The 17,678-nt window shown below is 40.8% G+C and overlaps 1 protein-coding gene across 4 annotated transcripts in view; it reads right to left on the reverse strand.

Moving 5' to 3' along the window:
* CHMP4B (charged multivesicular body protein 4B) overlaps positions 1-17,678 on the reverse strand; it is a 36,827-nt gene that overhangs the window by 13,091 nt on the left and 6,058 nt on the right. For 2 of the 4 annotated variants that reach the window (XM_025202439.1, XM_025202438.1), the window contains exon 2: positions 3,012-3,056. The exons of the other annotated variants lie outside the window; for them this stretch is intronic. In XM_025202439.1, coding sequence (XP_025058224.1) covers positions 3,012-3,056 — 45 coding nt within the window. The remainder of the gene's footprint in view (positions 1-3,011; positions 3,057-17,678) is intronic. 4 annotated transcript variants of the gene reach the window in all.

Here is a 17,678-nt window from a genome sequence, read left to right on the forward strand (position 1 = left end):
CTAAGTGGAGAGGGACTCCTTCCTCAGAGCTTCTGCTTGGTTATTTAAAATGTTTAAAGACTATCATCTCTACTGAAAGCTAAAGCAAAGTGAATATACTTTGAGGCAGATCAACATTTACAGCTAATCTCTATTAAGATACATACCGTTTCAGAATCTCCACAATTATACATTAACATTCTTAGAGCAGTCTGCGGTTTGGCTTACGACCTGAAAAATGTACATGTTATCCACTGTAATATGGGATAACTTCACAGTGGATATATCTTAAGAAGAAAAAACACTGGATACCCTGAGGTAAACAACTGGCTCCAGTCTCTGAACCTATTTCATATACTCACAGAGCAGCTTTTTTACAAATTAACTTTACCACCCAGGAGAACTATACCATCTTTTAATTCTCCTGTGCAACATGAACTTAAGAAAAAAAATTTGGCAGCCTGCATGCCATAGGACACCTGAGGTAAACAGCCTGCTCCAGAGTTGTTTAAGCCTAATTTACATACCCGCAGAGCAGCTTTTTTATAAATGAATTTTCCTAACCAGGAGAACTATGCCATCTTTTAGTTCTCCTGTGCAATATGAAGTTTTGTTTCTACCTGGAAGAAATTTTACAATCTTTGAATTCTCCTTTGCCTGACAAAGGGTGTTTGAGCCCAAAAGCTTGCAAATAAAGGATTTTTTTTTTGCAACTATCTAGTTGATCTAATAAAAGATATCACCTCTACTCCAAGAGTTTTGTCTATTTCTTTGTAATCCATACTAAAATTTACCAGGGCTACATAAATTCTTTGGCATGGTAAAATGTTACTTGTGAAACTTTCTACCATGAATCAGGTATCCAGATCTTTAGGTATCAGAATTTGTTTTGCAAAAATCTAGTTGGTCTAATAAAAGATATCACCTCTACTATGAGTCTTGATTACCATGAATTAGGCACTTTTATATAAAAAGATGCATTTAATGTTGACTTTTAATTCAATTGGCTGGTCTTTTAATCTGCGATTAAAGTTAATGTCACCTCATCTCCTTTCTAATCCAGTAGTTTCCAAACAGCAGTTTAAACTGCTGGTAGTCTGAGGCCATGGTAAGCAGTTAACTGCTGGTCTGCAGATCATAGCAGGTGCCTTCCTCCAATTACAAGTTTGATAAGGGAGCTTCGGGAAATTGTGAGATTGAACGTGGCCCACTGATCTCCAAGCCTGAGAATCACTGATCAACACCATACAGACTTGTGGACTGATATTTGCACAGTCTTATGCATACTATTTACATTGCCAGAGAAAAATTAAAAAGTTTTCTGTTTGGTTTCAATGAGAATAAGTTTCTTCTTATCTCTAAGTATTAAGATAAAAAAAAACTTAAATCCCCAGAGGAAAAGCAAAACCAATGAAAAGGCAAAAACACCCAGAAGCAGACAGACCTGGATTGCCCACTTCAAATTTCTTGAAAAAGTATATAAAAGTTATGAAAAAAAAATTAAAACCTCATATTTTAAACCAAGTCTTCTATTTACACCTTGCTGGTTGTTTTGGTTTTTTTTCCCCTATCCACAGTCTTCAGTTCCTAAGTTAAATGGTACTACTTGCACTTTTTAAAGTTTTCCAATTGTTAACAACATTTCAGTTTTTGCACAGAATTTCTACCATGAGTTTCACACTTGAAATGCCAGCTATACTACAAGAGATAAACCCAGGCCTTCATTAGCACCCTTACTGTGACAATATCAAAGACCCTAAAATAAGATAGATAAGCAAAGAACCAGGCTGTATTTGAAACCAAGACTACTTCTTGATATATGAAGTTCCGCAAGTCAAGAAAGGTGAACTATTTTGCCCTGGTTAGATTCCTGTCAGGATTTGCAGTTTGAAGTTAACAGGACTTCTACTGCTCCATTCCTGCATGCTTTTGAAAAATCCCACCCTCAGGAACCTATTTTTAAGCTTGCATATTTGGAAATGTGGTTATAGGCAGGCAATTATTATTTTGTTAGTGTACTGAAAGCCACTCCAGCAATTTTTTTGGAAGTGACAAAAATTTTATGCCACTGAGGAGAATTCTAAAAATACAGTCCTCTCCTCCAATGCTACAAAGGCTCAAGGACCTGCGGGTCCAATTTCTGTATTCGAAGTACAAGTCTGACAAGTCTGGAAACAATAGAACGAGTGTATTCAAATGGTTCCTAATACTCTACATATAAAAAGTCAAGTTATTTTACTTTATACAGAAACAGACACAGCCATTAAGATCTGGATATAAGGAAAGGGAGAGGATTTTGTCCAGTTAGATTCCTTGCGATTTATTTACTTACTACTCATCCAACTTTTTTCTCTTTTGTCCTAGAGCTCCTAATCTTAACCATCACAAACAGGGCTCCTATAGCTGATGAAATGAAAGGCACTCATCCCCAGGAAAACCCAGAGCAGCTACAGCTCTGATCACATGACAGGACAAATAAAAACTTACTAACATTTATAAGTACTATTCTGCTGCAGAGTAAATTAGTTTAGTCCAGTCTAATAGGGGCACACGTGTAGATGCACAATGTTTACTGCACAGCTAGTTAATCTACTGCGCAGTAAATGTCTCATGTAGACATACCACAGAGGACCGAATTGTTCTGGGACTTAGCAAAGAGATACAGATCATCATCTTCAGATCACTGGTTCAGTTCATTACAGCACAGATGCAAATAAAAGTTGTCACCATGCAGCCATTCACTGGAATGCATCAAACAAAATTCTCTATCTAGTTTTTGTCAGATGATACTGTCAGATTGCAGTTCTGAACTTTCTCCGTTTAGGATTAAAGGTAAGACAGCCTCTCTGGGACACGGCAGAAAATGCAGCAACAGCACCATAATACTCCGGTGGATTTTAATTATAGCTAGGGTGCTATGGAGGTTAAAATACGCCTCTCCTTTTCAGGTACTTATAATTGAAAAGTTACCCTTGAACACCTAGAACCTACTAGAGTGAGTTACAGTACAATTCTACAGACAAAATTCTTACCTTTCCACTTTGACTTGGAGGTTTTCCACATTGTAAAGAATAAAACTGAAAGAGAAATGAGCTGTCAGGAAATGTTATTCTGTCCGCTTATGGCACAGAGCAATAGCTTAGGAGGAAGTTCATACATGCACAAAAAAGGGAGGGCACACATTCTCAGAAGACTGCTACAGGAAGTGCTCAAATGGATTCCTCATTATTGCTCCTTCCCACTCAAGAGCACTGGTGAAATACCAATCAGCTTTGAGTGCCTGAAACTGTAGGAGTCTGGTTTAGAAAATAAGCTTTGTCATCTTAAAAACTGACATTGGACATACACAGAATGCAACTTTCTACTCAAAAATGTAACATGTTAGAAAGAGGAAGAGCTCTATGAAAAGAAGTCACCATCTCAACACCTCAAACTTTTGCAGAAGGTTATTTGTGTTCGTTAAACAAAAAGTTACATACAAATGGTTCCACTCCCTCCAGAGATTTTTGCTGTGACTAGTGCTTAGGTATGATTCTTTCCATTCAGAACCCTAACAAACATGCTTATGATAAGATACATATTAACAGCACAGCAGTGAACAATACACTGTGAAAAAGAACAAAAATTCTCTTTTCCCCATTGCCAGCTCAAAAGTGCAGTGTTAGTGACAATGCAAACGCCAAGAACTTGTAATCATTTTCTTTTTTTTCTTTCTTGTTTTTAATAAAATTTGTCTTTGAAGCAAACAATTTCAACACTCCACACCTGTATGGAACATTCCATATTAATTTGATGATACTTAAAATAACTATTTAATTAAACCTAAAGACTATCCATGTGCCAGACTAATCACAACCCTCATTTATCTAGTAGGTGATCCCAGTGAGGGAATTACATTTTTGCAGAATTATTTTTCTTTAAAAAAAGCTTCTATTGGGAAAACATTCCCAATGTAAGTGGAAAAAGTACTAAAAGCTACATCTTCCTGAGTTTGCATGGGGTGGGGGGGAGCCCAGTCTCAGCTTCTGCTCCCAGACTTGGTATGCAACAGGAAAGCAACATGAACAATGATTTGGCCAGATTCCCTACTGTAATTTAGAATCCTGTGAGTCATGGTAAAACTGACCAGAATCATATCAGTTTCACAAGATTTATTAGGAACATGACAGAATCTGTCACTGAAGTTGTTCAGCAGTGACCACCACTAAAATACATGGGATGAGTAGAGCAAGAGATACCTAGATTGTCTTATGGCAACCAAGTGGATTGGGGCTGGAAGAAAAAAAGCACTCTTCCCTTCCAACAGATTATAGGGGAAAGGCATCTAATTCATCAGGGACCCCCTAGGCAGAGTAGTACAACAGTTTATGGCCTTGTACAGATACATTATATATAACATCACAGTACTTAGCAAACAAGCCTATTTAATTGCATCAAGCTGAAGAGGATCTAGGCCATATTGCTATTCTGGTTTAAGTGTTAATCACTGCATTCACACAACTCTACACTTGTTCAAGTTTGCCCTTCACTATGGACAATTAAGGCACAGACAGAAAACCAGCTTCCCGTTGTAACTCATGGTGCTTTGCAGGATGTACCATGAGTTACAATGCTCCCCTGGATCACTGTTGGGTCCCAGGGGTTGGGGAATCCAGCTGCTGTTTAAAGCAGCTGGAAGCTTACAGCCACTCTCCCCTAGCAACACCCCAGTGCTGTTTTCAGAATGTGAGGGAGGGAAAGGGAGTGGAGAGAGCTTGTTTTGGGGGTTCCCAGCCAGCACTGGAGGGTGGAATGGGTGAACTGGAGCCTGACATAAACAGACTTCTCAGGATACAGTAGCATGCTTTCATCATCTGGAAGCTTGACACTATGAACTGCTACCATCCATTGCTAACTAGTTTGATACTAGGGATGTACTGATAAAGATTTTCTTGGCTGATAATGATAGCTGATGATTAACCTACCATATTAGCTGATGCTGATCCGATAACTGATATTTAGTAGTAGTGCAATGCATTTTAAACTACCGACATAAATAAAACTTTTTGTTTGTTTGTTTTGCATTTCACACACACACGCCTCCTGCCTGTTCCGGCCCTCGATAAGGAGGGTGGTCACCGCCTTATTCCCACACACGTCAACCCCTCACCTATGGCTCCAACCCACAGGCTCACTCTCCATGCAGCTTGTGCTGCCATTCCAGGAGGGCAAGGTGGACCCTCATGCAGACAGCGGTGCCGGGCTGGTTTGGAACCCCAGAGCACACTGCTGTATCAGCACCATACAGCTAATCCCCTGTGGCCAATGGGGAGAAACCACTTTTGCAAACAGGCCCAATGCCCAGCAGAGCGGAATGTCCCTTGTGTGGCACCTGCCGTGCACAGTCCCAATACTCAGGCTCCTCCACGGCAGCAGCAGCAGGAGCTAGTAACAGTTCTTTTGTTGCTGTGCATGGTGCCCCAGTGTTCCCTCCTACTGATCTCCAGGATCTGTAGTCTGCCACGGGCTCAGGCTGGCAGCAGGGCATGGGGACCGGACTACACTCACAGGATGCTCTGGGCACATAGCCATAATTATCAGCTACTGTGATGTAATTTCTCCTTTTATCGGTGCCGATTCGATAGCCAACCGATATACGAACCTCTATTTGATACAGTTCTAACATGGGCTAGTATGGTGCCCTTTTGAAACCACAAGAAAGGCACCTGCTGCACCAAGTCATAAAACATGGGAATGCATGAGATTATAATGACAGGTGTGTAAGGACTGGGTTCCCCCAAACTGCTCTTTGACAGGATACTCATGTCTGTTCCTTGTCTTGCCCCATTCACACCATGCCAAAGACTATCAACAGGAAGGGATATTTCTTCAGGCTGCTGCAAAGCTTAAATCAAATCGTCCACTGTGATCAGCCTGGAAACTGCCAGGATACAACTCCTGATGTCATTCTGCACTATCTAGCTTACCCTCTATTCCCTAACTGATATTTTTTGTTGGACATTTGTACAAGAGAAAGGAATAATGTAACTGGGCTCCAGGTAGTTACTGGATGCTAGTGGAGCATGCTGCTGGGCAACTGAAAAAGTTATGCACCTTGTACAAAATACAGCAGACACAAATCACATAACATCCGTGAGAACGAGGGACAGATCCTGGAAAGTGGGCAAGAGCAGGTGGCAGAAGTAATTTCTGAATAGCATGGATAAGGTATTTTCAAGAATTAGCTGTGTTCCTATTCTAAACTTAGAAAATTGTTCTGGGTAATGAACAGTGGTCCTGGTTTTCCCAGATTTAAAAAAAAAAATAAAAATCACAAATTCTCTGATAAAAAAATCCAAACCTGTATTTAAAATTAAAGGCCCCTCATAGCCCCCCAGCCCTGTTTGTGCCCCTCACTCCCCCCCACAACCCTCCAGCCTAGCTGGTGCCTCTCACCCACCACCCACATCCCCCCTGAACCCCGCCCAGTCCTGCCGGAGGGGGACCCCAGCCGCCAGAGCTATTGTGCCAGCAACCTGGGTCCTCAGCCCCCTGCCCCTGGCAGGAAGTGGCACCCCCCTGCTGCAGGCTTGGGTGGGGGAGGCTGGTTCCCCATCAGGGTGCACACTACCACAGGGCAGAGGGGACCCACATCCCCCAGTTCTGTGCATGGGAAGGGGTGGGGGCCTGCTCCCCGTCACTGTATGCACTCCCAGGGACAGGGGGGACCCATGCCTTCAAGGTATGTGTGCATAGTGGGGGTGGGGGCAGGCACAGGCTGTGAGCTCAGGCTCCCACCCTGCTACCCTCACCCAGGACTCCGCAGCCCAGCAGGCACAACCCAGCATTGCAAGCAACAGCAGAGCCTCACAAAGAAGCTACTTATTGCCACGAGCTCCACACTGCCCTGGCGATGCATCCCCTGTGCACGCAGCAGCTTTGATCCGCAGAACCCTGCACTGCTGCCCTCACTGCAGCTTCTCCGCATGGATCCGCTGTTCCCTGCTGCGCTGGGTGGCACCCACTGGCCTGTGGGGGCTCCGGGGCAGGGTAGCAGGGCAGAATCCCAAGCCTGCAGCCTGATCCCAACCCCACCTGCGCACGGATCTGGGGGGCACGGCTTACCCCACACCCCCTGGGAGTATGCACAGTGGCAGAGAGCCAACCCTGCCCCCGGACAAGTCACCAGAGGCCCCATCCCACTCCCCGCTGGGGCCCCGCAGCCATGCATTACAGCCTGGGACCCAAGCCTCCAGCCCCATGCACTGCCCAGCTGAGCAGCAGCCCCACTCCCAGCCCCAGCCCTATCCAACTCCCTCCCTCCCTATGGGGGCTCAATTCTCCCTCACAATTTACCTGTGGGAGCTGCTCTCCAGGCTGCCTGGGCTCCTTGCCTGACCACCCTCCTCCTGCTCCCTCCAACCCCCCTGCTGGCTGGAACTCTGCCAGCCTGCAAAATGTTCGTGGCAAAATTGCAAAATCTGTGGGCTTTGCTGGTAAAATGAGAAATCCATATTTGCCTCCGGTAAAAGGTAAAATCTGCAGTGTACTCTGTTGTTCTGTAAGAAACAGAAAACCCAGATCCTTAGTAATGAATATGCTGCAACCAAAGAAATAAAGCTTTAGTGTTATTGTTTATTTGTTAGTCCAATAAAAATATTACCCAAAATGCCCATCTCTCTCATATTTCCTGCATCATCACAGTTACAACACTCACCCATCGTACTACTTTGCAGTATTATGTATTCCTCATACACTCCTGCAGGCATTACATTTGAAAGAGTACTCCTCTTCTTCGTCTGCATCCATTCCATCAAAGTTCACTTAATAGTTTTTGGAACATATCTCCCTCAACAATTTGAGGCTTGCCAGCCTTAGCCATTTTCAAGGGGCCTAAACCACGCTGTAGAAGTGTGACTAAAGCAGGAAGCCCCAAAGCCTGTTTCTGAGTAACCTCAGAGTGAACCTTTGCAGGCATAACAACTAGCTTGGTCAGTAAAGGAAAGAAACTAACCAATATGGTCCTGCTAAACCCATAATGAGATCTAATTAAACAGAGCACAAGGCCTGAAAAGAGACATTAAAAAGAATACCTTAAATTAGATCAGCCAGATACACTGCATCATGGCTTTAACTGAAATATGTTAGGAGTAATGATTGATGTAACCAAATGCATTAGATGTAGTTTTATTTTTATTTTAACAGATATAAGTATACTAAGATTCTTAGATAAGTTATAAAAACAACAACAACAACAGCCTTGTCAGTATAGATCATGAACTAAAATGAAAAGAAACCAATACAGTAGCAAGCACTATTCCATGATGGTAAAGGATGGAGATACAATTCTAGAAGGGAGGATTTCATCACTTCCCCATGGACATTAATCCCAACTAACTGACAACTTCCAAGTCTACAAGAGAGCTGGTTCAGTCCAGTCCCAAAAGTTTCAGTGAAACAAAGTAAATTTAAATAAAACCAATTATTTAGACTAAATATAAGGTACAAACCAGAGGGAAATTTAGAGAGCTCAGCAAATTAAAAAAGATCTGCTGCCAGTCTGAATACCACCTTCCTCCCCTCACCCCCTTGAATTTCACCAGCTGATATAGGTAATAATCAATGTTGTGCTATCACAAGTAGCCAGATAGACTTGAGGAACAAGTGTTTGTTTTTGTGTTTTGGAATGGAAGCAGGCAGTAAACCTGTCTCTCTCTCTTAATAGTAGCCAGCCTACCAGCTCACCTGCAACGTAGGTAACAGTAGCTCTCTGCTGTGGCATTATAGATACTAATGGAAAATCAGAAAAAGTACAGGGTTTTATAGTCCCAAACTTAGTCTTCCCTTTCACATACACAATTTTGGAAGACCAATACCACTTTTTTTTCCCCACTTCAAGGTCTGCTTTGAGATAAGGAGTTTTTCAAATCACTTTTTCTAAATAGAGGTTCTCTCTAACAAAGAACAACTGTAGCTATTCCAGTTTCTGGGGCAAGCACCACTTGAGTGGCGATACAGTCCTACAACTGGCTAGGAGATAAGGAAATTACTGATGAGCGTAACAGTATTTGTATTGAAATGAGCATGCTGAAATAAAGTACTGTCTTTGGCTAAGGTTTTTATAGGACATCTTCAGATCAGAGTAAAGTACATTGAAAAGTTAATAGATTTTTGCAGCAAATGTCCTGTAGACCGTAAATGTCCTTCAGGCCTTATGACCTGAAATTGCTGTGTATTTCATCATAGCTCCACAGTTCAATTTGGGCCATTTACCAAAAGAAGTTTCAACTTTTTAAAAATCTGAATGCATTAATAAAACCGTGAGGCAATGTACCTTCCCTAGTGCTATTTTCATTTTGTATTTGACATTCTAATAAACACAGAGGCCTTGTATTATTTTTTTTTTTTTTTTTTTAAACTTCCTGTCCTCCTGCCAACCAGTATAATGAGCAGAGAAAGTTATGGAGCCACAGCAAGATGAGAAATGGAGGAAGAACAAGAAGCCACTTCCAACAAAAAAAAAAAAAAAAAAAAATATATATATATATATATATGGAGGTGGCAGGATTTGATACTAACAGAAAATACCTTCAAGCTTCAAGTCTCCATCAGACCATTTTGGATAAACTCTCCTATACAGTCATTTCAGCGCCCAAACAAGGCTGTTGGGTAACATCCAAGTCTTTCATGTCATGAAGTTCTCATCTTCCCCAATAAAACTTCCTCCAAGTCAGCACACATGAGACCTAGGGCAGCTTGTGCATACCAACAGGTCACCTGGGGTGTTTTCTGATACCCACCACTTCATTCTCGGATTTGACAGCAACACCGTATACAAAAATCAAGGGTCCAGTTCCTCATGTAAAATACACAGTATGAATGTAACCCGAGGTCCTATTTTAAACTTTTGACTTCAGCTACTTCTACAACAGCTTCTTTAGACCTGCCGCCGGGCCAGTTCCAGGAATGACCCCTCACCTTCATTTGCTCCTACAACACTTGCAGATGTCTACATTCTGACAATCCTGCTCCAAAGGAGGCTGAATATGAATCCTCCAATGAGGGGAAACCAAATCCAGGTTCTCTACAGGTCTATAAGGCACTTCTCTTTAGTTCACCCATCCTTCTTTAGGTCACTGCAAGTAAATGTTTCAGCATAAGGAGAAACTTTCAGGGTAAAAGTTATTCCTGTTCCAAAGAGGATTATGTAGTGTGGCCAAAGACACAAAATATTTCTGTTTATGAAAGGCTGTGTGAGGACATTAAGCCAGTTCAACTAAGTTTACTCTAATACAATACCCCGCACTGACACAGCATAAATACCCAGGATGGCAGCGATAGAGCACTCTAGTAGGAATCTAAGCATTTATTATTCTTCTCTTTGCATCTGTGAAGAGGTGCTATCTACCAAGAATTTGTTGATTCACCAGGGATTTCCTAATGGAATTCAGCATTAGACTCCCTGTTCACGTGTTTGCCTCTGCTTTATAAGTACAAAGTTTCCCCAAATCTTCTCTTCCAAGGTAGGCAAATATCCTCATCTCCCAAAACTGAAGTCACATGCTCAAGACTACATGAGACTCTTCAAGCACAGGCCTGGGAAAATGAAGGTATTAATCCTCCTTAGAATTTCTGGACTACTGCTTCCTCTTACACCAAGTACCCCTCAAACAGGAGTTATGGATTCAAAATAGAAGTTACTTTGACACAAGACCCTTTAGTCTGTTTAACCTGCTGCATAACTAGATCATAATTCATTCTGGCCTTAAATTCTGTGAATCTATGAAAATATGAAAGTAGGAAGGCAATATCAAGAATATGCACGAAAACCAGGATGGGAATCAAAGCTCTGATTCATGAGCAGGGAGGAATGGCATCAGGTAAGAAAATGATAATGATCATATATTTACCATATATTAGTTTTAAAAGTGACTATTTGCAGCAGTAATCAATATTGCCTCCAATCAATACAATTAACTGGCTTTTCTATTCAAGCAATAAACTTTTCCTCTGACTGATGCCAGCCCAACAGGTTTCTAAGTATCCTATAACATCACTGTCTTTCAGCTGAGACAATCAGGCTACACTTCCTTATTGCACCTTGTTGAACAGTCACCAAAACTAATTTATCTAGCAAGTACAAATAAATACTCAGGCTATGAATTATGATTATTTAGCTATGTTTGCGACACACACTCCCAGAACATTATAAGCCTGAAATGTGCTATCCTAAAGCAAAAAAATCAGTAAGCTGAATCACTTTTCTAGTTCATCTGCAGGGTACTTCTCTCTTGTAGCTCATCTATAAAAGGTACCTTAGTCTGTAAGGCACTTCTCTTTAGTTCACCTATCCTACTTCAGGTCAAAGCAGGTAAACATTTCAGCATGAAGGGAAGCTTTTGTGGTGCTTCAAAGGCTTTTGAAGTGCCGCAAAACATACTGCACACGTGATTTGGTTCTCTGCACTGCATATTTACAGCTTAGACCCAAATTTAGATACAGGTTTCCCTCATTTTATGTGGGTTCTGTATGTTTAAATTCACTCTTATGCGATGACCCATTTTATACCAAAAATTCGTTATATGCCAGGTAAATGCACTCGTACGTGATTGGTGTGGTGAAAGCCTGCAGTCAGCTGCTTTGTGCAGTGCACTGTGGGAGTGACGTGCACCAAAATATAGTTTCCTGTGTGGATCTGTGCTCCTTGCTTGTTGTCTGTGACATGTTTCTGTAGTTGTCATCCCCATTACGATAGTGCCCTGTGCTTGTACGTACTGTCTGCTGTTAGTGAGTACCAAAACTGTCTTGTAAAAGTAGTAGAAATGGATCAGTACAGTCGAGGTCTTGGAACACATGCCTATTTGTCACATTGTAAAGTGGGTTCCCTTTATGTGAATTCAAGTTAAGTGCCGTTTTCCAGCAACGCATGTAAAGCTAGGAAAACCTGTACCAGGAAACCCCAGTATCAAAGAAAGAAAAGCATGTAGAAAAAAAGCAGGGCAGATTGTCACTGCTAGAGCCCTAGGAAGCCCGCAGGACAGGCTGCTGGGACCAGCTGAGGTGCTGGCCCCAGGCTCCCCTACCCCACCTAGAATATTTTTCCCGACACTAACCTCATGTACAGGGGCATAAATTTATGCCGAAGCTTTGTTCCCTTGCAGGAACTGCACGGCCCTGCTCTTGGGGATGTGCTCTTGTAGCACAATAAATAGTATAGAGGTTTGTGTCACCATAAACATTGTTATGGTTACACAAAAGCAGTGTCTGTTTGCACCCTCAGATTCAAAATTCAACTCCTGTTACTGGTAAAATCAAGTTAGTGTTCAGAAAGTGTACTATTGGTACCATTCCAAATAAATTCTAGGACAGTGTTGTTAGAGAAATTAGCAGAAATAGCATGGACCAAAAAGAGTGCTCTAAAACATAAATAAAGAAGCCAAGGAAGGGGAGGGAATCCAGGTACACAGCTGAAGATTTTGTTTTGAGAAAGTCTGTATACAGGAGTTAAAGTTAGCCTTATAAATCTCCACTTGAACTCCAGCCTAGAGAATTTGTACTTATGCCTAGAGCAGCATTAATATTTCTCCTATACCAGGAAAAGATAAAACACAAAGCAAAAAGTATTTATGCTAGATCATGGAAGGTAGTTTAAGCTCTGCATTATTGCTCTTTACAAATATTGGTTTCTTAAACTGGATTATATCTTTGCGACAGTAAACATTACCATAGATTATAAAATCAGATAGGATAGTTAATCACATGGGCTGATTACCATGTAGCACAGGCCACAGGCTCTCTCCCAAATTAAATCTGGCATTTTAAAATATACCAATGATGGAGATTCCCCCTATATCCCTATGAATTGTTCCAAATTGTTTAAAATGTGCTCCTTATTTCAAAGATGAATTTTCCTAGTTTTAATTCCAGTCATTGGAACATTCTACAGCTTTATCTAGGAGACATATTTTTCTTCCCCATTGAGTATTTCTAGACTGAGGTCAAGTCATCCATTTACCATCTTTGAAAAGCTAAATATTTAAACACTCAAGATGCTCAATATGTCATGTTTTCAACCCTTTTTTCAGAACCTGCTCCAATTTATCAATGTCTTTCTTAAATTACAGACAACATTCCTCCAGCAGTAGCACCTGGGCTAAGCACCTAAAACAATCTCACCACTCCTACTCAGTGTTCCCCTGCTTATACCAAGGATCACACTGGCCTTTTTGACTACCACTCTGCACTAAGAGCTAATGCTTAACAAATTATCTGCCCTGATGCCCAAACCCTTTTCAGAGTCACTGCTTCCCAAGATAGTTTTCTCCATTTTATGTTCCTTTTTCACACATGCATGACTTCACATTTAGCTGTACTACACTGCTTACAATCACTATAAGGCCTATTTTATAAGGACGTAAGACCTAAACACTTATTATAAAGAAAGAAAAACAATTAAATGTTTTCCAAAGTAAAGCACTGAGGTAAATTTCAGTGATATTAAAAGAGAATGAGGTAAGGGATATTAAAAGAGAATGAGGTAAGGGGAAGACACTACATTTAAGAAATTACAGGGCGTCTGAAGTATGAAACTAACCAGATCTCAGAACATGTCAGCCGTTACACCTATGATGAGCAGTCAGGATTTCTTGGTCCTTGTCCCTTGCCCAAATAAGAAAAAAAAAAAAAAGAGCCAATATCAAGTCATATTTAATGACACTGACATTTAAATATTGCATGAAAATGTTATTAATCTTAGCGAATGGCTTAAATTTTAAGGATAGAATTCTCTGTTCTTTGGCCTTTCACAAGAAACTTCTGCATGGAAAGCATAATTAATAATACAAGAAAAGAAAATTCAATGTTTCCTGTTAATTCATTATCCAGATTTGATTAGAAAATTATCAAAATAGCTAAGACAGTCTCAAAACCAAGATCAATCACAGTGCTAATTTTCTGTATGATAATTTCCTCTCTCAAATGATTAATGTAATTAGTGAAGTACATTTAAATGGATTTACTTCGATGAATTATTTCAATTAAATTAAATAAAACCACCCACATTGTTTGGCTAATTTATATGGCATTTATAAATACACAAAATAAGAGAGTTAAAAACCCGTTTAAGAAATAAATGAAAGATACCTGTTGAAATTTATTGCAGCCTGAATCAAAGTAGTATAAGGAACATAACCATTTTATCACAAATTTACTTAGCCTGTTTCAGCAATTGCAATTTGAGAGGAAAATAATGGATTAAAAAAAAAAGACTTAATGTATCTCTTAGTATGTTTGTCAGAGCAAGGTTCTAGTCTGAAGTATAAAAAATACATTTTTTCTATATAATAGTGTTAACAGACAAGTAAATTCTAGTGGATGCCATTATTATGCCTGAACAACCATTAAGTCAATTGTTCTTGCACCAAGTATTGGAAGCTTGCAGTAAAATCATAAGAGATAGCAGCCTCCAAGTCAAGAAAGAATTTCTTTCTGAAAAAGTGCCCTAGCAAAGTAAAAACTTACAGAAATGATACAGGAAATTACTGGGTGAAATTCTCTGGCCTAACTTTCCACAAAGTTTATGTCGCAAATCTTATTACTTAGTCAACAGTACTCTCACTTACTGCTTTGCCTTTACATTTCGTATCACTCAAGCAACCACTACATTGTCACCAGGCCCAGCCCGTCCTATACTGCAAAACCTGCAACCACAGGGGACCCTGCAGAGCCAGGCAGCCACGACCCCTCTCACATTTGGCAGTGGCTGCAGCGTTTGCGGTGCAGCCCACCTGCCCGCCCACTGGGTTGCATGTTAGTTGAACTCCTTCAGCCAGAAATTCCGGCTGCCGCCACTCCACCTCTCAGACATCCAGTGTGCCGGGAAGTTCATTTCCTTCCCGGCGGAGTGGGGGAGGAGTTCCCGGCTCTGCTTCAACCCAGCCCCAGCCCCGGGGAGGGATCAGGAGCCCCAAAAAGTTGTCATCAGGAAAGAAAATGACACTTCATTCAAAAAGGAGAAGAGAAATTACTGGCAAAGCTATGAATTGAGGCATGTGACTCAGGTCTTCAAACATGTATTACTGCTAGGAGGAAATGTTTCAAGTACAAATCCATGTTCCTGGAGCTCTACCTCCTCAAGTGTATGCTGATCACAGCCAGAACCAAAAAGGAAAGGAAACTAAAAGAAGTTTCACGCCTTTGTTTTCCAAACCTGAAACATCAGAATTTGCCCATTAGGTCCCACACCCAGTCAATTCTGGACTGAATTTAATGTACTGAAGACTGCATTTCCCATGAAATTCCTCGACACAGAAGGTTTGTCAGACGGCAAATATCAAACAGTTTATATTAGAAGTGACAAAGTTGAGCAACTCTATAAACAACTTTTCGTTTTTCTGTTACGCATAAATATGACCTTCCATCAGATTATAAACTTTAGAGGGGGGGGGGGGGGGGAAATCAATTCTGAAATGTAAACTTAATATTCAGAGAAAATGTGAAACAAACCACAACTACAACAGTTTTTCATATGAATCAAACTATCCTACATCTTGCTTAAGAAACTTAGCTAATACATGAGAAACAAACAAACAAAGAAACAAAAAAAGACTGCAAGCATAAGTGTGTTTGCTCCTGGCCACATCCCCCACTTATCTTGCTGTCTCATTCACTTCAGCAAGGAAAACCTCAGACCCTCATCTTACCTTAAATTCTAGGTCTACATACCATTCACAGCCACCACTGGATCTATTAACTGCATCTTCGGGGCATTACAGTTTATCACTGAAGTAAAGCCCTAACACACTTGCTTACCCTCCTTGGCAATCTCAACTGATAGAAGATCAAATTAGCACAAGTAATCCTTATGCATCTAGCTGGGCCCCTGCCCATCAAGACTGAAGGACAATGGTAAGAATCTCAACTGCTTTTTCATACCCATTCTGGAGTTAAAGAAATCTAATTCACAGGGCTGAAAAATGGAATTATACTGACTAATACCAAAAGCAAATCCCTGCTGCTCTTATTAATAGAAGTTCTGTTACTGATTTCACATGCAAGAGTAGACCTATTTTTTTAGGCCGCTTAGATCAGAATGGCTCTTTAACAAAGCCACTCACATTATGAAACACAACAGTGCCACAACAGAGCCACTAGAAACAGTTTTCATTAAAAGCTACCTAGAGATTTAGAACTGTGGTGTTCAAAAAAGAGCCATACGCATACCTGGAATTCCTTTCAGAACAAATAAGAACTCCCAACATACTGGCTCTGAGGTGCCATCTTTAGCTACATGAAGGTAATCACTCGTCCATCACTTGTTCTTTCCATTTAACACGATGTGCATGTTGGACCAATACTAGGATTGCTCTACTACATTATGGAAGCAGTGCATTAGGCAAATGGTACAGAGTATGAGTATTTCTCAAGGTAACGTTAAGATAGTAAACTATTTTTAATTGCAAAATATAATGGATCATCATTAAAAGCCTCTCTCTCAATTACACTGCCTGTACATTTTACATGAAGGTTATCAAAGAGTATATCCCAAAACAGACACACAAATAAGTAAAAGCCAAAAACAGGTAACCTCTAATAGGCTCCCATGAACTTCACAGTATCCCGAAAAGCAAAGGAGTTTATTCAATGAGTCTTTAGAAAATCCACTCACTTGGCATCTGAACAAATCCACCCAGTGTGTCTGAGCCTGGAGGATGTGTTGTTTTGTTACTGTTGAACAGTGCCCAGACACAAAGATCTTCCCTACAAAAAAGCAGACTCTCACTCCAATCTTATGCAAGGTTGATTACAGTTTTTCAAATGTCCCTAGATCCCAAACCTGTAGATGCTTAAAGCACTAATATAGGCTTTACATGCTGGTAAATCCACTAACTCCAATGAGACTGCTCATGTTAAAAAAAACCAACCCTAAAAACACAGGCATGCATTAGTCACAGCAGTTTTACTTCTGAGCAGCAGAGCTATATGAAAGGCCCACAGTAAAAGTGCAAGTCTTGTACAGGTAGAGGAAAGAAAAAATAAAATGTTTACACTACTGTGATTTCCTTAAATGGCTGAATTCTGAAAACATGTATCCACACCACATTTTCTGTGGTTGGTTGGCTGTTCCTGTATTGAGAACTGGAAACTGTTTTAATTCATTAAGTCAAAAATTCAAGTTTAAAAATATTTTTTTAAATAGTATTACACGTTTCCATAAATACATGTAATTTCTGAATTATAATATGACCCTCAAGCCAGCTGAGAAAAAATAAATGAAACCGTTTCATGGAAAAAGAAATCTTTTCCCTTAACAGCTCAACTGCTGAATAGCAGCCTCAGTGGAAAAGAAACAAAATGCTGCTCTAATGCATCCTAAGGGTTCACACTTCCTGGCAAGCTAGCATATAGCCAGCTCCTCCCTTCCCACCAGCATAATAATAAACCTGGCCCCTCGACTTCACAGAGCTCTCTGTTGAAAACGCTTGGCTTTCTCCCAGAAAACCACCCCAAACCTTTGTCCTTAATTACTCCTCAGGATCCTGTCCTCCTATGAAACCGTAATTAACCAGACCCCAAGGCCCTTGTCTTCATGCCACCAGAACAGAAAGTCTCTAGAGACTGAAGCAAATGCTCTTCCTTTGCCTCAAAAAGGGAATTGGATCCCTCCACTCACTATCCATATTGATACAGCTTTTGGGGGGGGGGGGGGGGGGGGGGCGCAG

Source organism: Alligator sinensis, unplaced genomic scaffold, assembly GCF_000455745.1.
Source record: "Alligator sinensis unplaced genomic scaffold, ASM45574v1 scaffold368_1, whole genome shotgun sequence".
Taxonomy (NCBI): domain Eukaryota; kingdom Metazoa; phylum Chordata; order Crocodylia; family Alligatoridae; genus Alligator; species Alligator sinensis.